We start from the raw sequence: 26,464 nt of genomic DNA, 5'->3' as shown, positions 1-26,464 counted from the left end.
CATGATCTGTAACTGGCCCCACTGGGGACATGATCTGTAACTGGCCCCACTGGGGACATGATCTGTAACTGGCACCACTGGGGACATGATCTGTAACTGGCACTACTGGGGACATGATCTGTAACTGGCACTACTGGGGACATGATCTGTAACTGGCCCCACTGGGGACATGATCTGTAACTGGCCCCACTGGGGACATGATCTGTAACTGGCCCCACTGGGGACATGATCTGTAACTGGCACTACTGGGGACATGATCTGTAACTGGCCCTACTGGGGACATGATCTGTAACTGGCCCTACTGGGGACATGATCTGTACTAAATATGTGCAAGAAAATGATTGCTTAGCATTTAAAGTCAGTGCCTGAGATAGTACACAAACTTTGTTTCATAACCTTGTTTCGTGCGTAAATAAAATAGATTTGTTTGCATTTCATGTGTTTGATGTGTTTATATAACATAAATGCAAGATAGTCAAAATGCCTCATTGAAATCTAAAAATATCCCAAAATACGGAATAATCTGTTATCTAAAACGCTTCTGGTATTGAGCATTTGGATAAGGGATACTCAACCTGTATAACAAAAACATATTGTGTACAGATGTATATACACAGTTCATTAAAACAGATTGTTGTCATTCTACCTATATTTTATACTACTTCTTCTCAAATATTGAAAAGTTATTAGCATGTGTAGAGAAAATAGATATGAGATATTGTGAATGATGTGTTTCTTTAGATGTTAATAAAACCTGCCGCATACTTGTAAAATAGTTCTGGTCTTGGCTTAGACCGGGGGAGCAATATTGGCATTGAAGTCTATAATCTACAGCTCCAGCATTTCTCACCGTTCCTTCTCAGCAGACTTTCTATGTGTTAAACTGTGATTTTTGGTACCATTTTATTTTGAAATTGCAAACACATGTATGGTGATGAGAGAAAACACATATGCCAATGGGATACATGCAGAGACAAAAGAAAATCGTGGCAAGCTCCAGAGGTAGAGGGGGAGGATTCAAATATAACGTATGGAGCCACATTTAATGTGATCAAGCTCCAGTGTAGCCCCAATACTGCAGTGTCCATGCCACCCCCCCCCCCCCCCCCATATAGTAGAAAGGGAAAAATTCCTTTCAGAATATTTAAACTACAATATTTTCATCAACTTGTGTTGAAGACACAAGTTAAATGAACACAATCAGTTCTCATGGTTTAGCTTACCTGTGTGGCAGTGCCAAAAGCACAACCAAAGTCAATGCCTATCATTCCACCAGTCTCTAAGTTGACCATGAAGTTGCTCAGGTGCCGATCTCCTATGCCAAGAATCCAATGGCTTATACACAGCAAAGCATGAGAGCGGGCGAAGTGGGAGCGCAGAGCCAGAAATGCTTCCGGAGCGGTGCTCATCTTAACAAAGGCTCTCCTGTAAAACAATATATACACACATCAGTGCTGGGTTTGTTTATACAAGATGGAATAAGTAGAATCAATAAATACTTATTATATAATAAATTAATTGACAAAACAAACGTAAAAGTATATGGTTGCATAATGATGGCATCTGAGAAAAGAAGCAGCAGGTGGTCACTCTCTCTTCAGTCCCTCTCGCCCATACGGTATTGACTGAAGCACAGGTTTTTTAGAAGTGGAGATGATGGTTATAGCACTCAATCATATACTAGCTATTAGGTACTTATGTAGTATCTGGGCTGCCGATTTTGTGATTGTATGCCTTACCTTAAGGCATACAATCAGATGCGATGCGATTTTGCATAGGATTCAATGTTAAGAAGGTCCTGTTCATTTCCCCACTATCCAAGTGGGCATAGAGTTGATTTTATATAGTGTGGCGAGCGCAGCGAGCCACCGAGCCCCGCGAGGGGACGCATATTTCTTAAAAAGTATTGTGTCCCCTCGCGGGGCTCGCTACGCTTCGGGCTCAACTCCATGCCCACTTGGATAGTGGGGAAAGGAAAAGGACCCCTTTTTCCCATTGAATTCTATGTTAAAATGGACTCAGACCATTTTAACATTGAATCCTATGGAAAAATCTTGACCATCGCATCGCATACGATTTGGTCGCATGCGATGCGATGCGATCCGATTTCTAAATCGGACGCCCAGATACTACATAAGTACCAGCTATTATCTTCTAGAAAGTACTATACACATAAGTGGAATCTGATTGGTTGCAGTTTTCTAGGTAAAACTAAGCTATTAATTTGAGTCAAATGGAACTAAAAAATAATGTAAATAAAGGATAAGGTTCTAAAAGACATTTATTAAAGTGATGCCTATATTTTCTCAGCTATAAAGGAGTAAGAGAATTGCTTTTCGGAAAACTAAATTTGACAGGTACCAGACGCCTGACACGCTCCCTAACACACCCTATTATTACTCCCCCTTTTAATGGTGTTAATATACATTTCTTATCAAATGATAATTGATATGATGTGAATTAAGAAGTAGTTTTTCCAGCGACAATTAAGGCACTAAAAAGTAAAAAATTGTTAATGGGTGAAATGGTTGTCGTTATTAAATGGCTTACTGGAAAAAATGGATAAAGGAGGCATCTAATGTGGTATTGAAGCCTGGCAGTTATTGCAGTATTGATAAATATTATAATGCAAATAGAGGTTTGATGTTAAAAACTGGTTACAACAGGGGGGCGTGGCTTCAGCGGACATGGAGTAGCAGCTACTAGCCTCAGCTCTCCGTCCCCGACATCCTGCTATATATCCTGGGTACATACTTCTGTCTGCCGGTTCCCTGCCCTGCTGGGGGAACATCTCTGGACTCACTCCAGCTCTGTTCCGCCGAGTGCCCTGGTCCCGCTTATGTGAGGCCTGCCGGGGGTGCCGCCGGCACCGCATCTTCCGGCCAGGCCGGTACAGTCGTGAAGCGAAGGTGTGACGCCCGCTTGCTGTCGGGGGGGTGTCGTGCGTGAGAGCCAAGGTGCCCAGCTGCCTCGGGGCCCTGATCTGCCGCTCCCTCTGCTGTCCACCCTATGCCTCCTTATATACTAGAGTCTATATTCCGCCTCCATACTCTAACGATGTATTGAGTTTATTGCCATGCACCGTGATGTCCCTGTTCTTGCCATGGGTGACTTCAATAACAGTATTGACCCCTCACTGGACAGTCATACGGTCTCCAGGGATTCCTCTAGGCGGGGCAGTGGTCAAATTCGGGCGCTGGTTGAGGGCATGGGTTTACTAGATGCTTGGTGTTATAAACACCCTCATGATAAACAATTCTCTTGCTTCTCCATATCACACTGGGCATTCTCTAGAATGGACCTGGCTCTGGTGACCCCTGACCTTCTCCCTTGGTTGCAGTTTATCTGATATGAAACGAGGGGTATATCGGATCATTCCCCCCCTATCGCTAACCTTAGATGCGGGTGGCTTGAGAGGGAAGATACATTGGAAACTAAATCCTTTCTGGCTTACAAGGCTGGGCTCAGGTGTGGAGATGGAGGCGGCATGGCAGGAGTTCTTTGAGCTCAATGCTGGGTCCGCACCCCCCTTGGTGGTGTGAGATACGTTTAAGTCAGGCATGTCCAACCTGCGGCCCTCCAGATGTGCTAAAACTACACATCCCAGCATGCCTTGCCACAATTTGGCTATTAGGGCATGCTAGAATGATGGCAATGCATGCTGGGATGTGTAGTTTTAGCACATCTGGAGGGCCGCAGGTTGGACATGCCTGGTTTAAGTCATTGCTGAGAGGTACCCTGATCCAATCTATTGCCAAACTCAAAAAGTCCTATAAACAACATGAGCTGAGCCTAGAGGCTACATGTAGGTCTCTTCAACTTAGACACTTAAATGATGGTATGGACTCCTCTAGGAACTGGCTGGAGGCCCAAGTGGCTTGGTATATATTTGAGTGATAAGGCCAAATTTAAATTGCTGTTTAGCAAACACTCTCAATATGCGACGGGTGATAGACCGGGCAGTTTCCTGGCTCGGTTAGCAAAGTCGGCCGGTCCCAATACTGCTAAACCTGAAATAGTGGGCAGTGATGGGGTTAAAGACGATGCCACCCCGGATATTGAACAGCAGTTTTTTCTGTTTTATAGTCAGTTGAATGACACTAAACTGAATCGTACCGCAGGGGAAATACGGGAGTGTTATTATTTATTGTACCATTGCTTGTTTTTTTTGTTTGTTTGTTTTTGTTCGTACACAAAGTAATGCAAAATGTCAATAAAAACTATTGAATTTAAAAAAAAAAACTGGTTACAACAGCAAGAAGTCTATACGTAATATAAGTTGATGAGGAAACCCTATAAAAGGAACATGATCTGTTTATGAGATATAAACCAGCAATAGCAATGCGATTTAGTTTTATGAAGTACAGCAATCATATTATTATTGCTTTTTGAATAAATAACAAACAAAAATTGTACATTGTACAACTAAACAGCACTGATTGATTTTCCCAAAATGTGGAATCAATCCGCTTTTTTGAGAACAGTTATCAGAGCACAACATATGCACTATATCTTAGAGCATTAATTACAATACCTTACAACTTTGCTTTATCTATCAAATGACAGAAAGACGGTCAGTAGGGTTCAAACGGCTGAAATTTAGGGCCTATTCAGACCTGCTCGTGAGCATCGAATTTGGCCCAGTTTCCGATGGTGGGGGCATGCGCATAGCCCTGAAGCAAACGCCTTCGATGGGGGTATCATTGGGGATATACATATACCACATATCACACAGAGTACACCACATAGGCACACACAGCACACTACACACACATATATATACGTAGCGCACCTCACACACTTACACATCGGACAGATACACACAACACATACACACATAACACACCTCTCACAGTACAACACACACCCAGATTCCCTACAACACACACCCAAAACAGTACAACACACACTTAAACTTTGCAGATTTACAAAACACACAACACACACATTTACATATACGTAGTGCACCTCACACTTACACATTGGACAGATACACACAACACACCACATGCAGTACAACACACACCCAAATACAGTACAACACACACTTAAACATTGCACAGATACACAAACACACTTAAACATTAGACAGATACAGCACACTACACACACACACACACATATATGTGTAGCACACCTCACACACTTACACATTGGACAGATACACACAACACATATACACATAACACAAAAAACCAGTGCAACACACACACACATAAAAAATTAATCCTATAGATTTTTAGCTTGAGAGCAGGGCCCTCCTACCTCTATGTCAGTTTGTTATACCACTGTTGTTTCCAATTGTAAAGCACAATGGAATATGCTGCGCGATATAAGAAACTGTAAATAAATAATCATAGGTGCTAAATCTCAGGAGTGAGTGTGGAATTCATCAACAAACACAAGCTATCAAGTCAGGAGCGTTGTGTTTCAAACACCCCCATCGCACCTGATTTCACTGCAATCATTGATTATCAATGCAAACTTAAAATGAAAAAAAAAAAAAAAAATAATTAAAAACAAGTTTTTACCGGGCAAGTCAGCAAGTATTTAATAACTTTTTTTTAAATAGCACGTTATGATGAATATGTGTAAACGTATGTGACAATGATCATCCATTGCCAGGCAACCATGGAACTGCAGGCCATCTGAGTAGAGGGCTCAGCTATACACACACACACACACACACACACACACACACACTACAAAATACAGACTGTGTGGGACAAGAAAACAAATGTTTATTTTACATATGTATAGGCTTATTTCAGTATCTACTAACCTCAGGAGATCTCCAGGAACAAGAAGCTGTCTTTCTCTAAATGATGTAACAGTTGAAGCACGGTCAGCGTGTCTGTATTACAGAAAGGGTCTTGGGTTAACAATTCTAAAAATCTACAGTCCCAAAGCTGGCCATAAGGAAAGCCTTTACAGTGGTCAGTCCAATGGACACCTAATGGGGGGGGATCAGTTGGAACAATATTTCATATACTTTATGCAGGGCAAAATCCTTAAAACATTTACCTTATAACTGCTTCAAAGGTTTTCAGTGCAATTACAACAATGGTTAAATGTAATGGTAATGATGGAATAATACCGTTCTCTCAAGAAATACATTCCATATATGCTATACAATGTAAACACTATTAGTAGTGTTCGTTCCCTGTCTTTGGTGTCGCTCTCTGCTGTGGTGCATCTAGCACAGGTCTGGTCTGCATATCAGTGCTGAAATACAGACCATGCTGTGCTAGAAGCACCACAACAGATAGCAACACCCCAGGCAGGGTAGAGGAAACTGCGTGGGTTTTGGAAGATTCCTGGTGCTAGAATAGACACTAAGCAAACATTGTTAGTTTGGTAAACCTAGTAATATAGTAGTTGAGGTTGAAGAAAGACATATGTCCATCAAGTGCAATATTTTTTGCAGATCTAACTAAGGTGTATGGCCTAGCTGTGATACCCCCCCTGTATTACAATCTACCTATTGTAGCTTTGGGCTAACTGCCAATTATGGGTTGTACCCCTGGATGCTTTTTTTCCCAGTAAATGTTTGTCCGACCTTATTTTATATGTATTTAATGTGTCTGCCCATACTACCTCCTCCTAAAGGGGGTTTCATACCCATACTGCCCTCACTGTAAATAAGCCTTTTCTCCTTGTGGTACGGAATCTATTTTCCTTTAGTCTAAGTGGATGCCCACGTGTCCTTGTATCTACCCTCAAAGCAAAGAGGGTTCCTGATAGTTTGCTATATTGCCCCTGATATATTTGTCATGTTACGCATGTCTCCACTTGAATGCCTCGTTTCTAGTGCAAACATTCCAAGTTTGGTTAATCTTTATAGGTCATAGGTTAATGACTCCATCCCTTTTATCAGTTTGGTTGCCCTTCTCTGGACTTTTTCCAGCTCTATAATGTCCTTTCTGTAGTGTGGGGCCCAGAATTGCACACAGAATTCCAGATGAGGTCTAACCAGTGCCTTATAGATTGGTATAATTACCATATCTTCTCTAGTTTCCATGCCCTTTTTATACAAGCTAGTATCCTGTTGTCCTTCATGGCCAATAGAGTCAATTAGTTATGACCCTGGCCACTAAGGTAAGAAAAGCATTATATAACATTATCCTCTCCCCCAAACATACTGAACTGGCTACTACAGAGTGACAAGCACAAAGGAAAGTAGGCATCAGGGTAATATCACTTTAATGCTGGAAGGGTGAAACCTGGGGGACACACACCCCTTTATTGGGCATATCCACTCCCCCAGGTACCCCATCCAGGGTGAGCATGGTACAGCCAGGGGACCTTGCATAAAAAGTGTGAACCGGCTGTGGCATGACACCGCTGGCTGTTGGAGCCTTGTACTGGTTCCAAAGTATGGGGGATGGCCGCCGAACTCGGAGGTTATTACATTTTGGATGGCCAGAAAGGGGAAACCTTGATGTGGCTGGTAAGTACAAAGTACGGCAATATTTTGAAACATTCCTTGAATTGAATTAAAATGCAGCCTCTAGACTGTCAGCTCCTTGGAGCAGGGGCCTCTTCCCATTCACACAGCACTCTTCTCTCGCACTTACTGTATATTACAGCTCTTTCCTACAGGGCTACACTCTTCACTCGTATTCATTCACCTCTTCCTATGACAACCTGCCCCTGAGAACTCCATTGCTTCCCTACATCTCGGCTGTATTGTGTACTGAGAATTGTGCTGGTAATTGTTACTTGTGCGGTTTTAGTTTTTCAGTTACTGTTATGATTAGTCCTGTATACCTTGTATTGCTCTAATGTGTGCTATATGTACGGCGCTGCAAACCACTTGTGGCACTTATAAATAAAACCGAGTAATCATAATAACAAACTGTGAGTGCTGACTAGATTTCTTATTTAAATATTGTGCAGTCACATACCACTGGAACATCAAAGTCTACATATATCTCTCTCTCTCTATGACTGTATCTCAAGAAGTTGACCATGACTTTATTTCAAAATGAGTTTACATGTGGAGAACACAGAACAATAGCACAGTCAGCATGGTCTGTGCCAAGAGTGAAGCATAGTAAAGGATCGGTGAAGATTTGGGCAGCCATATCATTGTATTCTGATGCCTTATCATCATCATTCACAGCTCTGTTATTGGCAAGGACTATGAAGACATTAGGCCAACCAGGACTATCCTATGGTACAGACACTGCTTCCAGCAGGTGACTCCTGGTACAGAGGCATTGCTTCATACAGCTGGTGTCAACATGGTTATCTGAGCATGCAGATGAGGTGCCCCCCCCCCCCCACCACGTGGTGCTGTTAATAACTTACTTTCAAAGTACATACTGTATCAGTTCCATAAAATACATATATGCCTATGTCTATACTTACTTGTACATAGCTATATAATTTGCAAGCTTTTTCTCATTGCGGGCCATCTTGTCCAGCCAGTCTATGTAATGCCTGAATGGACCTTTTGTGCTGCAAAAAAAAAAAAAATATATATATATATATGTTCACGTGTTTGTGATGAAGATGTATTCTTTCAATCAATGTCACATGGGACATGCATAAAAGAATTATAGTGTTAGACAACAGCTCCCTGCAGTAGTTTCATCATTTAAACACAGGTTGTGCTTCTACATAAAGATAATACTTTATAGATAAATAAGTGCTGATCCTATTGAACATGGTTCATTATCTAATTTTGTTAAGAAAAATCCTAGAGACAATCAGATCATTTAAAGTGATAACATGTTAAAAGTGACAACCATTCATGCCACCCGAATTAGGAAGCTCTTCACTGTAATTGACAAATATCGTCAGTTAAGTAATTATTCTTGATGTTGCTCTAAGCCGGGGCTCTGTTCCTGCACCTTGTGACCACCAGACTACTAAACCACCATCTCTGCGCCACTACTCCTGGGAGCTGGGGCACATCCTGGTGAAGACAGGACGTAGAGTTTCTCTACCTTAAACCTCACCCTAGTACCCTAAACATTAACCCTAATACCCTAAACTTCTACCTAACCATAATCCCTAAAACTAATATCTTAACCAAAACCACTCAACCAACATTAAAATCCTATCCCTATTACCCCAACACAAGCATAGCCAATCTAAGGCCCTCCAGCTGTTGTGAAACTACGCATCCCAGCATGCCTTGCCATAGTTCTAGCATTCCCTAATAGCAAAACTGTGGCAAGGCATGATGGGACTTGTAGTTTCACAATAGCTGGAGGGCCATAGTTTGGCCATGCCTGCCCTAACCCAATCCCATAAACTAATCCTAATTCCCTAACCCTAAAGGACAGACTGGATGAGCCATAAGGTTCATATCTAGGTCTCTATGGTTTAATGTTTCTAGTAGAGCTACAATCACATGTTCATCATGTTTGTGCTTGCATTGTGCTTGCATTTTGCAGAATTAAGTCAAAAACAAGAACTGTTATTGCTAGCTTTTGTGTATTTTATGGAGGAATTATGGGAAAACAATGCTTTATATGCAAGATACGGTCACCCTCTGTTCATGGGCCATTCATATCAGTTATAAAAGCTTTAACAAGCAACATTGCTCTAAAGGAAAACAGTTTTAGATGGACATATCAGAATGACAATGCAACAGAATACACTTTAATACCCCTGGAATTCCTTTTTCTCCTGTTCTGTCATAGCTTTTAAAATAAAATCCTTTAAAGTGCACGTGTTCTCCAGCCACTCGATCATTCCTATTCTGCAAAAACAAACATACATTTAGGCTTCGCTATATACAATGGTCAGTTTTCTTATATGACAACAAGACAACAAACCAAGAAATACCAGCTACAACACACAAATAATAAGTAGAACTCATACCGCGTAGTCATGGGTATGACCTGGTAGGTCCTAATTTGCATGCATCTCTGGCTACAAGCAGCGTCCCGGGACAGAATAATATTCATGATGTCAAAAAGTTGCTCAATGCGCTGGTCCTGCCGCAAGTCTTCCCCGCCTTTTACCAGAAACGCGTGGTCTCTCTCATCATTTCCACGAATAACAATGCGTTTGGGTTTTCTTAGAGAAGACATAATGGTCACCTTTGAAAGAGAGAAGCAAAAAGAAACGCTTTCCTTATAAATGTTGTCTGTTGTCTTTTCTGATGAAATTCAACCTTAAATGTGAGACAATGGACAGGAATATTAGCCTCATTGACTGAACTATGGATACCCTCTAACTCCCACTTGTAGCCTAACAAATAGCTTTTTCTACATAAATGACCTTGTAGAGTAACACAAGACCTACCTCACTTCTTATCCAAAGCTAAGCGCTACCTTTTATATATTCAGCTTTTATCCTGCGTATGCTAATTGTTCTTATACATTTACTGTGATTCATGAAATCTGCTTTTAGATATAAACTGGGATCTTTTTACAAAGGTTTTTTTTTTATGTAACCTTCCCTCTTTGCTTTATACCCCTCTTTTTTTAATAAATGTTATTTTTGTATGCACTTTTCATAGTTTCTTTCCTATAAGTAAACACCAGTCGCCGGGATCTGAATATATTCCTTAACCATATATATATACACATATACACATACACACATATATACACACACATTTTTAACCTAAAAATAACATTTTCAATAAGGAATTAGTAAGTTTTGCATTTCTCTAACTATACACAACTTAGTAAATAAATACCCGTTCATCAAATCCAGATATCTTCACGTGATACTCCAGCATTGGTTTGGTTTTGCCGTTATACTGACCTGGAGCGAATGTGTGAAAAAAATGTAAAAAGTTAAATAAAATAAAAAACTAAATGCATATAAAAACAAGAACAATAATAATAATAATAATAATAATAATAATAATAATAATAATAATAAAATCTTGGGTAAAAGTATAATTGATTGCAGAATATTTTCATACCAGCTGTTTTTTCTTTGTCTTTAGACTTACAAATTGGCAAGATGTCAGTACTGAAGCATAGTGAGTGTACGTGTCATGTTTGTGTAGATGTTTACATTGCTAAATGATGTGCCGTAGTTATATAGTGAACACAACATTCATGGCAAGCACATGTGCAAGAGTGACAACATGGATTATATAGATTAGAGGTTTAGAAGATGTAAATCATTAATATTACTGACCAGGAATTTCTAGGTCATCTCGGGAAAACTGTGGTGTAAAAGCGCTCATCCAAGGAGAATATTCTTTTACATTTCCTGGCTCTTTCTTTGTTTCTCGATATTTTTTCATGTCTGTTAGTAGTTTATGAAGTTGATCAAAATCAAATCTCTTATCACAAAGTCGCAAACCATCTTTTCCACAAACTTGGTCCAACTTCGCTGCATAGATCTGCAATAACATGATCAGAAACAATATATTGAGATATTTTTTTTTGCAACACTGGGCATTCAAGAAGCAGGGTGTGTGCGGACATTGGGCCCAATTCAGACCTGATAGCGAAGTATTGATACACTGCACATGCATATCTGCTGCAATGCATGAGTATGACACCTGCTAGCGATAAACTCCTGCTACGTGTTTCCTTCAGTAGCCGTTCACATGGTGATTGACTGAAAGCCGACGTCTGGGGTGTTAACTGGCCATTTAGTGGGAGCACCAAGAATTATTACAGGTGTGCAAGATAAAACGCTAGGCCTGCCTTGGGAGAAGGAGGCTGGCGCGCAAAAGCATTTTAGGGGAGCATGTGTGACAAAAGCTCATGTGACAAGAGTTCATGGCAGCAGTTGAGTAAGTCCCTGGCTATTCCTAGGGTATTGGTACTAAATCCCGGCGGTCGGAATCTTGACACCGGAATCCTGACCGCCGAAATCCTGACAAGGGGGGGACGTGGATCGCCCCCCTTGCGGGCTGGCTGCGCTCGCCACTGGGATTTTGACTGCCGGGATTCCAACTGCCGGGATTGTAACTGCATCCCCTTCCTAGCTTGTAATGAGTGGTGACCAGTGGAAAAATCATTCAATGGTGAGTGTAACAAATGTTTTTGGACATTTTCGCTTGACTGTCAAATTCTTTGCTACCTGTTCGCTGGTCGCTGAAAATTTGTTAAGCAACCTTCAGGTCTGAATCGGGCTCATTGTCCTGACGCATATGTGCAATTCGTTGTATATTTACATTTGGCTCTGCACCAAGCTCCTAAGAAAATTCTAGGGTGGTGAAGTAAGAAAACTTGCGAAAAGGAGACACATAGTACACAATAAAGATTATTATACAGTACTAGTGTTTGAACCAACTGTTCACTGTAAACTAAACATAGTCTCTGACTCAACCATTCATTATTTTACAGCCACTATCCTAAGGATAGGTCGCTAGAAACAAATGTTGGGAAAATTATTTAATTGCACCAGAGAAATACATACCTCTGCAAATCTCTTTCTGAATGGCCCAAAAGAAGGATCTTTGGCATTTCCAAGTTCTGCATAAATCTCTTTATACATCTCCTTAATGTTATTTTTGTCTGGGTTTTTTTTCGATAATTCAGGAGATATTTTTTCCATCCAGTCCTAAACAGAAAGGAATTATTATCAATGTAATAATGCTACAAACAGCAGCAGCAACTGTCAACGACCCTGTGGAGTTGGCAAAAAGCTAGTACTGGTACTTATATGTTAGTTGGGCGACCACTAAGCTACTTGCTTAGTTTTCTGCGTCCGCTTGCCACGCTTCGGGCTCGGTGGCTCGCTGCACTCCCCACACTATATAAAATCAACTCCATGCTGACATGGATAGTGGGGGGTATGAGCGTACTTACTATAGTGGGCGCCCAACTAACATAAGTACCCTAGTACTCTATTACACTTATTGATTAGGAAGTTTGTACTTCCGGTTGTGGTGTGCAGAAGCTCCGTGGGCATGGCTGGTAATGGCATCCTTCACCCCACTGCCGAGCAGTCCACCTGGCAGGGAGGCTGTATTAAGGTCCCGGTAACCGGCTCACTGCTGTATGGAGAGATTCTTTTGTCCCATGCCCAGAAATTAGCAGTGCAAGTGGCCTCAGGCTGTGATGCAGCAATCTAAAATGGTGGTTGTGGCTTCGCCAGCACAAGCACCAGATGCACTACAGGTACCAGACAAAGTAGACGCAGGCTGTGCTGCCCCCTCCCTTCCTGCAGTGGACTCATATCAAGACATGGTAATTGCCATAAAGAACACTATTGCACCTATGTTTCAAGAACAGGCTTACACCTTTAAACAGGCCATTAATGACTTAAGGATCATTTATCCCAGCTCACTCAAAGGGCCAGGACTGCTGTAGTACAAATAGGGGGGCTGCATTCCATGATGTGCAAAATCTTAAGGCTGACACCTCAAGTTTGCAAAAATCCTACCATGCTGTGCTTAACAAATTAGACAACCTTGAGAACAGGTCTAGGAGGAATAACTTGCATTAAGGACCTTATTCTAATTGATTCGGTCCTCTGTGCATTCAAAAGGAGGACCGATGGTGTGCGTCAGCGCATGTGCAGAAAAAACATTGTGTTCGCCGGGTGCACGCGCCTTACACAGCGGGTGGAGGGCATAGGGCAGCCCCATTAGCATATGGGAGCGCCCAGCGTTTCATGGGTGTTTCCATGAGAATTCTAGGCGTTCTCATGCTAATGAGGCTGTGACGCAGGGGGGAGGGCAGCGGACATCACCGGATGTCAGCTGCTCACCCTGTCCTCGCATAGGGCGCCCGCAGTTTAGAGACAGGAGAAATCAGCGCTGGAGAAATCATTCAATGGTCGCAGACTATCAAATGATTTCTCCCCACCTGCAAATGCAGGCGGCATCTGATGTACTCCTAAGGCAGCCTTGCGAGTCAATCAGAATATGTTCCTTAGTGCAGTGGTTCCCAAACTTTTTGGAATCACTGCACCCTGAAGTATCAGAAGATTTCTCCCAGCACTACTAGGATAAAAGTTTCTTATTAAGAAAATTAAGTACATTGTGTTTATAGGTCATCCTTGGGTTTAATTATGTGGGGAGGGACTAACAATATTACATAAATTTAAGTAATGAATAACTAAAACATAGAAAAATACAGCAGAGGACCAAATCAGACAGCCCTGGCTCACTTAATCCTATTAAAGGTATAGATGAGCATGGCTCCATCTGTAGCATATGATCGGCAGCTACCAGCTCTGGTTTTGTGTATTACAATGACCATAAATACTTTGCATTGATCCTGAGGCACCCCTGCAAGTACTCTGAGGCACCCCAGGGAGCCATGGCACACAGTTTGGTAACCACTGGCTTTGTGGGATTGCCTGAGTCTCTTAAAGGGCCAGCGCTGCACCATTTGATAAGAATCACTATAATATTCGGGATCAGAACTCTGACCCTTTGCTGCTTTGGCAAGCGGAAAGAGTGGTTCTGAGGGGGGAGATAACTTATTTTGTCTGTAAATACTGCAGAGAACGTTCTATTAATATTTTACAGGCTCAGGACACACTGACGGCCTCTTACACTGCATTTAAGTCCTCTCCTATTCAGGCGAACAAAACGCAGTATATTCAGGCAAAAATTCAGTTTGACTCAGAAACTCAAACCTCACACCATATTTCTAACACTAATTTCTAATTCTACCGACATGGCAATAAGAATGCTTGTTTGCTTTCAAATTTGATGTAAGGGCCTAGACCATCTGTATTTATTAGAACTTTGCAAACTTTGCCTTACATTCCTAGTTCTATTGATCAACTTATGTCTCCCAAGGTATTAATAAACTTAAACCCCTAAAAGCCCCTGGCCCTGATGGGTTTTTGGAAGAGTTTTACAAGATGCTAGTAAATAAGATTGGTGGAACACTTGTGGAGGTGTTTAATGCTATCCTCACAAGTGCACAGGTGCCTTTAGAATTCAGCGGTGGTGAAAGAGCTTCAGAAGCCAGGCTGAGATTTGGAGAACCCTGGTTCCTACCATCCCATCTCTCTCCTTAATATTGATTATAAACTTCAGATGAAAATATTATCCAACTGTACATGGGCAGCACGGATGGTGTAATGGTTAGCATTACTGCCTCACAGCGCTGAAGTCATGGGTTTGATTCCCACCATGGCTCTAACTGTGCTGAGTTTGTATATTCTCGCCGTGCTTGCGTGGGTTTACTCCGGGTACTCCGGTTTCCTCCCACAATCCAAAAATATACAGTTAGGTTAATTGGCTTCCAACAAAATTAACCCTAGAATGTCTGTGTGTGCGTGTACATGTGGTAGGGAAAATAGATTGTAAGCTCCACTGGGGCAGGGACTGATGTGAATGTTCAAATATTCTCTGTAAAGCGCTGCGGAATCTGTATGCGCTATATAAGAAACTGTTAATAATAATAATAATAATAACTGGCTAAAATTAATTTGTTATCGCTGCTGATCAGTTGGGCTTTATATTTTTCCGTCATTTGGTAGTAAATGAACGCAAACTACCTTTTCCATGTCTCCTATCACTATACATTCTAAGAAAAGGTTTTGTCACCTTTACTTCCCAACAAAAATGTCAACCTGTACATTTGTATGATTCTTGATAATGTTATAGTCTATATTTCTTGCATGAACTTTGTTCCATAAAACCACAGCTACTTAAAAAATATCCAATACTAACTATAAATTGCAATCATACAAGGAGAATGAATGAAAAAAGCATAATAACCAGCCCATTTCACTACAACTACCATTACCTGAAATACCATTTCCGGATTGGACAACTGCTCCAGGGCTCGAATAAATTCTTTAACCAATCCATATTTATCCAGTTTGCTCTGAATTCTAACACGATAAAAGACAAAATGATCTGGTGTTACGTTTTCCCCAAAACATGCCAAAATATAAATTATTGGAAGGAGAATACAAATACTGTGCATAAAAGCTAAATGCAATAATCATCACCACATGGGGTATCCTGGAGATAGATAGGGGGGGGGGGAGGTATGCATAAAGTAAAGCAGTACATAGTATTTATTTATTTATTTATTGTGGGATGGGTCGTGGCCATGCTCCCCAGTACCCGGGCTCTCAGTAGCCCTGGCTACACGTAAAGATTGTATGAAGCTTAGGGACTTGATAACATTTCTCCTAATGTAGGTCACGTTTACAAGTATTTATACCAGATCACTGGATACTGAACAGTTATAGATATCAGGATAACCAGAGGTATCAGCAGTATTAAAAATGTGAAACCGACATCAGGAACACTGCAGTGAGCAAGGACTGAATCAGAACAGAATAGAACTGCGCAATAAAGGGGGAAACCGAGATTTATGTCTTACAGATAGCGCCGGCCTTATTATTGCTGGCGGAGCGCCAGGACCGTGTCCCTGGCGATCCGCCAGCAATCTGGCGTTCTGGCTGAATGAGACGCTCGTGCGTTTCCCACGCACGAGCGTCTCAATAGCCGGGCGGCGAGGCGGCGCGGCGGGTGCAGTCCTGCCCGTCTCCAGCTTCAGGGAGACGGGCAGGGCTGCGGGGGGCTGCGGGGGGGCGGTGTGGACCGGCGGGGACCCGGGGAAGCCGGCGGGGACCCGGGGAAAAGCACCGTCGGAACGGGACGCGCGTGCACCTCGTGCACGCGCGTCCCCTTCCGACATACAGATGGCGCGGGGCGGGGGATGGCGGGTGGCGAGTCCTCCGCCATCCCCAGCAAAGACAAGCCCGGCGCCATCTGTACCTGTTAAATCTCTTTCTTCGAGGACGTCAGGGGCCAGAGGGATTACATTGGGTAGAGAGTGAGGTCACGACCTTTCCAGCACCAGAAAGGATAAAACTTCTGGACTGCCCAGAGACAGCCCTGGCTCCTCCCTCCTCTACCCCGCCTCCTAGGCTAGCTTACTTTCAGTTTTTCCCAAAGCCAGGCAGGAGACAAGATAGAAGGAAGAGAAACCCATACAGTAACACATTCAACCAATATATGTGTGTGGTTGCTCAACAGAGGAACCATAACTGTGACATGTATAAGTACCTCAACAAAGGAACTTTTAACTAAGTTCACTCAACGGAGGAACTATGAACTTCAATACCATGAAGCAGGCGCGGCAGGGAGGGATCCCTGTGGCCCCTGACGTCCTCGAAGAAAGAGATTTAACAGGTAAGACATAAATCTCGGTTTCTTCTGCGGCAGACGTCAGGGGCCAGAGGGATTACATTGGGATGTCCTAAAGCAGCCACCTAAGGGTGGGGACGCGCCTGTGCCGCGGCCAGTATATTCTGGCCGAATCCTGAGTTCTGAGAGGCAAACATAACAAACGCAAAAAAGCGTAAGAAATCGTTGGCAGACGACCAAGTTGCCGCCTTGCCAAGTTGCTCTGCAGTTGCACCACCTGTAAAAGCCCGAAACACACCCACAGATGTAGTGGAATGAGCCCATATTCCTGCAAGAACGGGGAGTGAGGTGAACAAGGAATCCTGCTTGATAAACGACCGCAGATATCGGCTAGCAATAGTCTGCATGGTAGCAGACCAGCCCCTCTTATGAATTCTCTAGTGGATAAAGAGAGAGTCAGATGGCCAAAGTATTACAGCGTGATGTAAATAGACGTGCAAAGCACAGACCATCTCCAGTTGATTGCTGCCTAGGAGAGACCGCCGGCCTACAAAGGGCAGGGATCACTATCTCCTGGATGACCTGAAATTCAGGAACCACCTTGTGAGGTGTAAAGTAATGTTTCAAAGAATCCGTTCTATGAGAATGAAAGACCATGAAGGGCGATTGACCTGACAGAGCCTACCGGGCAGACACCCAGCAGCAACGGTCAACAGGCAAACCGTTGTCCCAGTTAGCCTGTAAAGAGCCCTAAAGGGCCTAAAGAATCAGAGAAAGATTTTATCAAACCACCATGTTTGTAACAACCAGAGGTTGGATCTGCAGGACCCCCTGCCAGAATGAGCGGAGATCGTACCACAAAGCTCATAGGCTGTGGAATACAAAGGAGAGAGCCGAGCCCTGTTCCTTTAAAGAAAACAGGCGGAGGCCAGCCCCCACTACTTCTACCGAAAGGACAAAACCCTAGACAAACGGTAAATTCTGGGATTGAATTCAATCCCGTGGCTCTCAATAAGGTTGTCTTAACAACCCTGTGAGCAGTTCTGGCCCCAGAGGCAGACAGATAAGAGAGACCCCTAACAGGCTTCACAGATCCGAGAACCAGATTCTCCTGGATTAAGGTGCCCCCACCTCCACTTTTAATGTACAAATTACTTTGAGGAGGAGCAAAAATGGGGAAAAGCCAACCTTCGAACGAATAGCCACTGGACTGACATAACAGAGCATGGACTCTGTAACCTGCAGGGTCTCGAGACCTGGACACATACAGGGTGACCTGGTAAATGTGACGCAAAGCCATCAATCCACCATTGGTCCACCCCAATGGCCTACCAACCACAGGAACACCTCCGAAGGGAGGGTCCATCTGCCGGTATAGTTTTGCCAACAAGGCCGGGATCTTGCGCTGCACCCATTGGAAGAAGCGGGAGGCCTAAGCCTACAGCACCTGGTATTCCCAGACGGTCTCCCATCCAAGTACTAACCAGGCCTGACCCTGCTTAGCTTCCAAGATCAGGTGTGTTCAGGGTGGTCTGGCCGTAGGCTCATAGCCGGCCCACTCAGAGTGTCACCCTAGTGGTTGATAACAAACCACCCTTTTTGCATCACCCGACTGGACCTGCACAGGGTGACCTAGAAACCAAGGTTCTACCTTGCAGAAATCCCACAGGACTGTCTTTTTCACTTAGGTTTCAAAACAGAAGCATCTTTTCCATAATAGCATTATCCAGTCTATGCCTTAAAATGTACTGTTGCGTGTATAAAACACGGATTTACCAAAAGGATCAGTTTTGGTTATAATGTATGTGTATGTAGATACATTAGAAAACAAACAGGAAACTATATCGAACCGCTGTTTGAATGTAAGAAGCGAGAATGCTGACCTAGCACCGCTATATATATCCACATATATATATATTGTGTATGTACATGTATATATATATATATATATACACACACACACATGTACATACACAAATGCCTACAAGCATAAACATATGCATTCATGTACCCCTATACAATAGGTCGTACAGATTAAGAGGCAACATATTGGTATATAGCATATGGTGGCGCTGAAATGAACAAGGCCGTCAACATTGGCAACCAGTAAAACTTCTACCAAAGTGAGATTGCGTCCCTGAAGGGATGCAAAGTCAAGGCCATATTAGCTTTCAATTATAAAAGCTACAGCCAGTGTTACTCCGCTAACATAACTTAAAGGGGAACCATAAGAAAAGACAAACCGAATTGTTTGTGGGAGAAAACGGGAGTACCTGGAGTAATCCCACGCAATTACGGGGAGAATATACATAAACTCCACACAGTTAGAGTAATGGCGTTGTTTGAATGGAACCCATGTTATCTACAACAGCTGGTGTTCCCATGTGATCTCAAACGAGATTGGGCATATCCAGTGTGGTATGAATATAGATTGACATCAGTGCCGTGAGGTAGTAATGTTAACCATTACACAGTTCGTACTGCACCTCCACAGCTGCATCTCCCAAAAATGCTACCCCGCTGGGGTGCAAGGCTACTAGAGGCCTGGAGGAATACTAAGTCAAATTATCTCAAATGTGCAATCTGCATGTTACATGCATGTGATCCTAATGTAAATCCGACTACATAGTCGGATCCCACACTGGATTGTATTGTGCGTACACACCACAACCAGCTCTATATGTGACCGTGCAATGTTCCAACTTCCAATGACCAGGAATACCGAAGGTTATCCTGTGGAGAAATTACACTTCAGAGTCCACCGTTGGTGACGTTTGCCATAGTGCCCTGTCAGAACATGAAATAACCCCTGGTATTTTGGGGACTGAATCCTTATAGCCGTGCGCCTTGTCTACTTAAGAGACGGGAGCATTGCTGATTGAGCTATTGCTCTATTAGGGTAAAACAGGCCTGGACTATGTTCCGACAGGGTTTAAAAGTTAGCAGAGGTGTCTTACACTAAGTGTCTGGACCAGAACTGTAATGGCTGCACACACTGTGATTTCTAATTGACTTGCTATGGAAAACTTTGCTAACTCATGGGTTAGTAACATTCAAGTCATGCTATCTGCATTAGACATTGCTGCCCTTGCCTTTGATTAATGGAGTGACCTCTGTGTCACTCTGATAGCAGGGTATAAGACTTCCTGCTGTCCTCTGTATGACCTAGCTGGCAGCAAACTGTCCCCCCATAAACTGTAATCTGAGAACACAGTATCTTTCTGGAAGAAAGCAAGAAGGGGTTTTTATTTTGTCAGCCAGCAGATACACATTGCACAATTAGAGGCTTATTGCAGAAATCTAACGATCTCTATGTCACAGAGGAAAAATACATCAGGGAAGGCCACAGGGACCTGCCTCAGATGACAATGTAAACTGGGTTATACACTTTCCACCTGACAATATATACACTACACACACACACACACACACAGGGAGAGAGAGTAGGTATAGGTAACCAGAGATAGAATCACTGGATAAGAGAGACAGTATAAGGAGATGAGCTGCCACAGGCCATCAACAACACCATGGTATATAACACAGGAGTGCTATGACCTAATTTACATACAGCCCAATACTGTCCCACTATGCTCTAAACCCCACTGTCTGATCACAGAACCTGGGGGAGCTACTGCATTCAATATGCAGTTAACCAGGACAAGCTTGAGCACAGCCCTGGCATTAGTAGTCAGGAGCCTCCAGCAGCGTGCAATGGCGGCAAGTTTTATGTTAAAATGACCTCCAGAACCGCGTGATAGCTGGGAAAGTACCATGGTCTCTGGGAGCAAAACCCTGCGGTAAGCTCCCCTCCTGACCAGCTACGTCCTTACAATGGCATCCCTTTTTGAAAGGGTAGCCGCGCCATTAGGCTATACTCATATGCCCAGGCTTGCCGGACTTGCAATGAGTGCAGGACACCAATATAGGAGTCCCTATGTCACTATTGCTGTCCTCTAAGATTGTCCAAGAGGCAGCTAAACTGGTACAGCTAACACCTATACTTCTGACATGCAGTGATGGTGTTAACACAGTTATGAGACATAGCCCAATGCAAATAATAATAAAAGTGGCACTGAGCTCCGCAAAGCACAAAGGCCGGCAGGAGCATAAAGTACTGTACCCTGTGCTCCAGTAGGAGAGGTACAGTGGGGATTTGCCCAAATGGCCTGGCTGTGAAGAGGTGGACCCCGGACTGGCAAAGTGCTCTCCGTGTCCCTCTATCACTATGCAGCAGGCAGGCAGGAAGAGATCAGGGCTGGAAACCACGTGGGTACATCCTAGCTCCTGTCTCCGGGAGAGGGGCTGTGTGAGGAGAGGCTCCCTCCCCCTACTAGCAAATGGCCACCGGGATTAAATGACTCATGTGGCGCCGGTAAAATGGCGGGGATCCGGCGCTTGCCGGGCGGCCCCGCTTACCGACGCCACTGCCCACACTCAAAGTCTCCCTGGTGGTCCAGCGGGACAGAGTGCACAACACTACGAGAGGCGGCGGTTCTGCCGCTTGCTAGTGCAGCCCGGCGATCCCCCTCGCCGAGCTGCTCAGCCGCCATTAGAAATGCGCACGCGCGCGCTCCCAGCGGGGAGCGCGTTACCTGTAAGCGGTGCTCACCGCTGATGTCCCGGTCCCCGTCGCGGCTGTGCTCTCCAGTGCTTCAGAGCCAGCCGAACACCTCCGCTTGTGGGAGCCACGTGGGTGGTGTTGGGCTGCCAGGTCCCGGGTGATGGAGCGCAGTGCAGGGGTCTAAAAGACCCCCGGCGCTGCTGCTCTGTCACTGACTCCAGTCAGTGTAAAAATAAGAATAAAAAAAATAATTAAAAACGAAGTTTAAGCTGCTTTAACAGCAGCCCTTTCAAAATGCGTGTTGGCTCCTGCCAGCACAATCAAAAAAGTAAGCTAGCCTAGGAGGCGGGGTAGAGGAGGGAGGAGCCAGGGCTGTCTCTGGGCAGTCCAGAAGTTTTATCCTTTCTGGTGCTGGAAAGGTCGTGACCTCACTCTCTACCCAATGTAATCCCTCTGGCCCCTGACGTCTGCCGCAGAAGAAATAGTACATGCAATTTATTTATGTACCGATATAAAAAAAACACATATAAAACATACACAGAAAATTAAAACACAATTTAAAAAAGAAAGAAAAAATTACATATAGGGGGGTTATATAAAAGATTATTGCACAACCGGTCGTATCAAATTAATATGTAGGTTTAAAACCAAGTAGACTTTGCTTCCCTTTAATTGGTCGCGATCATATTAGTATGTTAGTATTGGTTTAGAATGCTGGTTAATTAACAGTCTTTTTTTGGTGGATTAGTGGAATTAAACTGTCCACTCTTCCTTTCTTTCCTTGAAAAAGCCGCTGAGACCGTTACCGGAGGCGGGGAAACGCGTTGGATAACTACAATTCTTTTTGCACCACAGGAAATACCATACTGGCTTACCATCAGCCCACCAGCCCAAAGGAGACTCCAGACATAGTTGGACCAAGAAAGGTGATTCAGCACCATCCACTGGGAGACCGGAGGAATTACAGGTGGCAGCTGTAAGGTACCCCAAATACAATATTGTCTGGCCAGACATTAAAACCTGGACAGTTTAATTCCACTAATCCACCAAAAAAAGACTGTTAATTAACCAGCATTCTAAACCAATACTAACATACTAATATGACCGCGACCAATTAAAGGGAAGCAAAGTCTACTTGGTTTTAAACCTACATATTAATTTGATACGACCGGTTGTGCAATAATCTTTTATATAACCCCCCTATATGTAATTTTTTCTTTCTTTTTTAAATTGTGTTTTAATTTTCTGTGTATGTTTTATATGTGTTTTTTTTATATCGGTACATAAATAAATTGCATGTACTATTTCCCCCTTTATTGCGCAGTTCTATTCTGTTCTTTTTCTGGTAATCAACTTGGGGAACCGAGCTACCCCCCACAGAACAGCAGCAGTTAACGGGGTGCAATAGTCTGTGCTTTATTTGATTTAATTATAACGGATTAGTAAGGTCAACCCGCTCGCAGCGCAGGACTTAGCCAAAACTTTTCCAGAAGGTCTGGACTAGAAGCTGTAGTACAGTGGAGGCAGCCGAAACATATAAGAGCTGGATACTATGCACACTAGAGGCAGACAGCAGGTGATGCTGGAATGGAGGTGCTTGGAGGCACCCGCTGGAACAGGTGCTGAATTTAGTAGTGACACTGGTAGTAGCTGTTTAGCAATAGAGAAGACTGATGACTGGATCAGATGCTGTTAGCAATACAGAAGATGGTAACTAAGGAAATACAAAATGCTGTTTAGCTAACAGAGGGGCAAGAGCATCCCTCAGCAATGCCAGCTGCAGCCATGGGGATCACAGATGGCTGTGAGAGGACACCATGGGACCCTGTGACCTACTGTAATATATATATATATATATATATATATATATATATATATACACACACACACACACACACACACTATACATATCTAGCTACATAAATATATTTTCTTGCTTGCTTCCACTCAAGTGTTTGCTTTCTGGGACAGGTGCCACTGTAATGATCAATGTTATTCAACGGTCAGTAATAATGCTGCTCCTGATTTATACAGCACACAGAGCCGCAAAACTCTCTCTTAAAAAACACACACACACAAAAAAAAAAAAAATTATATTACCTTTCCACAAACTCTTTATTCTTGTGTCCATGAATTGTATCTTGAAAGTTATAATTTTTTGCACTGATCATGAAAGGGTACACAAGAGCCTGGGGGTAATGGTTGCAAATCTCTTCTATAATGAACTGCACTGCGAGGGATTCCTTTTTATCAAGTAGAGTCATCATTTGACTGATCCAGCCAATGAACCGCCAGCATGGAACGGAACTAACCTGAAAAAAAGTTTTTCCAAAAATGATGTACATACAAATTCAAAAGCCAGAATCATTATTAATTTTGTTTACTGAAATACCAAATTGTGATAGAGACATGAGTGAAATAAACATATTAGGGGAAATTTAGTAAGGCAAATACGCCTAAAATTTTTTGATTTGTATGAGTAAATACAAATTTTTTAGGCGTATTCGTATATTTGGCATTTACTATGCCAAAAATACACCAATTCCTATTTGTATTGATGGCACATTCGTATTTGTATTTACAGAAAATATGAATAGGCATTACCATTCAAAACAATGGTGATAACAATTTTATTAACCGTCCGTATTTTCAATACAGCAGGTAAATATCGCCAATTAGCGAGATACGGCCGCTAATTGCCAGTAAAATATGGCAAGAAAATACGCTTCATTTTCCAGCCGTATTTGTCAGCAGCCTTCACGGATCAGTCAGATCCGTGCAGGTTTCAGTGTGTAAAAAAAAGGGGATTTTGGTCCTTACCTGTAAAATCCTTTTTTCAGAGGCCAAGGTGGATGCTGGGAAATGTGGGTAATCCGGGGCTGGAGGTCCGGGCACCAAGGAGTAGAACTTCTTTTGGCTAGTGCAGCCCTAGGCTCCGCCCCCCTAATACCCCTTCCTGTCCTCAGAGACCAGTTTTTAACTTTAAGAAGCCGAGGAACAGGTATAGGAGAGGAAGACCATTCAACTATTGAACATTCAACCAACTGAACACTAAATTGTTAACTGTAACTAAGTAATTGCAAGATTTGGAGCGGTAGGGCGGGCGCCCAGCATCCACCTTGACCCCTGAAAAAAGGGATTTTACAGGTAAGGACCAAAAATCCCCTTTTTTCTTACGGCCAGCGGTGGATGCTGGGAAATGTGGGATGTCCTAAAGCTGTGTCCCTAAGGGTGGGACCGCTCCCGAGCTGCACTCTCTTGTTCTGGATCCTAACAGTGGGAGCTTCTTGTTGTGCTTTGAGGCCATAAGGTCCACTTGTGGCATTCCCCACTTGTCTACCAGGGTTGTGAATGCTTCCGGATGGAGAGACCATTCTCCCGAGTGAATCGTTTGCCGCCTTAGGAAGTCTGCTTCCCAGTTCAACACTCCGGTAATATGCACTGCCGACAGGGTGAGTAGAAACTTCTCTGCCCATAGGAGGATCTGGGTCACTTCCCGCATGGCTGCTCGGCTCCGGGTTCCCCCTTGATGGTTCACGTATGCGACAGCTGTCGCGTTGTCTGATTGAATTGTGACTGGCCTTCCGTGAAGAAGAGTTCCTGATTGGCTGAACGTCCGGTAGATGGCCCTTCGCTCCAGCACGTTTATTGGTTTCTTGGTGTGTCCACAGGCCCTGGAACGACTGATCCAGGGTCACAGCTCCACAGCCCTGTAGGCTGGCATCCGTTGTCACTATGATATAATCGTGACTTGCAAAGGATCGTAATTTCCTTAGGTTGTCCGACAGTAGCCACCACTGGAGAGACTGTCTGACTTCGTCTGAGATCGTGAGGAACTGTCTCTTCAGATCCATGTGCGATCAGTTCCACCGAGATAACAGGGCCAGCTGAAGTCTTCGGGAGTGGAACTGTCCAAATTCCAGCATTGGGAAGGTGGATACCAACTTCCCCATTAATGTCATACAGAGGTGTACCGACACCCTGCGTTGTCAGAAAAAAATGGATCTGTGAGTGAATGTCCTGTATTTTGTTCTGGGGGAGAAACACTCTTTGAGCTTCTGTGTCTATTAGTGCCCCCAGATGTATCATGGCGGATGATGGACTCAAGCTGGATTTCTTCCAGTTGATTATCCACCCATGAGATTGAAGCATGTCCACGGCAATCTGGAGATGGCTCTGAATTTCCTCCTGTGATTGTGCTACTATGAGGAGATCGTCTAGGTAAGGAAGAATTCGAATGCCTAGAAGGTGTAAGCGAGCCGCCATCACCGCCATGACTTTCGTGAACACCCGGGGGGCTGTTGAGAGCCCGAACGGGAGAGCACGAAACTGAAAATGGCGATCCAATATTGCAAATCTGAGAAATCTCTGATGTTCCTGTTTGATTGGAATATGCAAATATGCATCCTGTATGTCCAGTGAGGTCATCAGATCTCCTGGTTCCAGAGCGCTGAGGATGGACTCCATTCTGAACTTGGGTACCCGCAGGAAAACATTCAATCTCTTGAGATTCAATATCGGTCGGAAGGACCCGTCTGGTTTGCTGACCAGAAACAGATTCGAATAGAATCCGGTCCCTCTCTGAGAATGCGGGACAGGCATGATCATTCTTTGTTCCAACAGGGTTAAGACGGCTGTCTCGAGGGCTACTGCCTTGAGAGGGTCTAGTGGGAGACCTGTTGTAAAAAACTGTGTTGGGGGTCTGGAGCAAAAGGTCAGAGCATAACCGTGCGATATTAGTTCTAACACCCAAGAGTCCGATGTGGAACTTGACCAGGTCTCTGCAAACTCTAGAAGGCGGCCCCCAACCCATGGCACGTCCTTGGTGTGCCCGGCGTCAGGCCCCTGGCTTTTCAGCCTGCTTTGGGGTCTGACGACGAGCTGCCAATCCCTGCTTG

At 43.7% G+C, this 26,464-nt stretch overlaps 1 protein-coding gene and 1 pseudogene across 5 annotated transcripts in view; both read right to left on the bottom strand.

Annotated features, from left to right (window-relative positions):
• The window catches only part of PRKDC (protein kinase, DNA-activated, catalytic subunit), a 212,417-nt gene that overhangs the window by 5,193 nt on the left and 180,760 nt on the right, over positions 1–26,464 (bottom strand). For all 5 annotated transcript variants that reach the window (XM_083187421.1, XM_083187422.1, XM_083187423.1 and 2 more), the window contains 10 exons: positions 23,667–23,878; positions 15,648–15,735; positions 12,352–12,495; positions 11,116–11,323; positions 10,664–10,731; positions 9,838–10,058; positions 9,623–9,715; positions 8,374–8,463; positions 5,783–5,854; positions 1,224–1,425 (listed from right to left, as the gene is read on the bottom strand). In XM_083187421.1, coding sequence (XP_083043547.1) covers positions 1,224–1,425; positions 5,783–5,854; positions 8,374–8,463; positions 9,623–9,715; positions 9,838–10,058; positions 10,664–10,731; positions 11,116–11,323; positions 12,352–12,495; positions 15,648–15,735; positions 23,667–23,878 — 1,398 coding nt within the window. The remainder of the gene's footprint in view (positions 1–1,223; positions 1,426–5,782; positions 5,855–8,373; positions 8,464–9,622; positions 9,716–9,837; positions 10,059–10,663; positions 10,732–11,115; positions 11,324–12,351; positions 12,496–15,647; positions 15,736–23,666; positions 23,879–26,464) is intronic.
• LOC146006018 (5S ribosomal RNA) lies at positions 18,441–18,549 on the bottom strand (annotated as a pseudogene).

Source organism: Crinia signifera, chromosome 5, assembly GCF_055691185.1.
Source record: "Crinia signifera chromosome 5, ASM5569118v1, whole genome shotgun sequence".
Taxonomy (NCBI): domain Eukaryota; kingdom Metazoa; phylum Chordata; class Amphibia; order Anura; family Myobatrachidae; genus Crinia; species Crinia signifera.
This window is presented reverse-complemented; position numbering and strand designations above follow the sequence as displayed.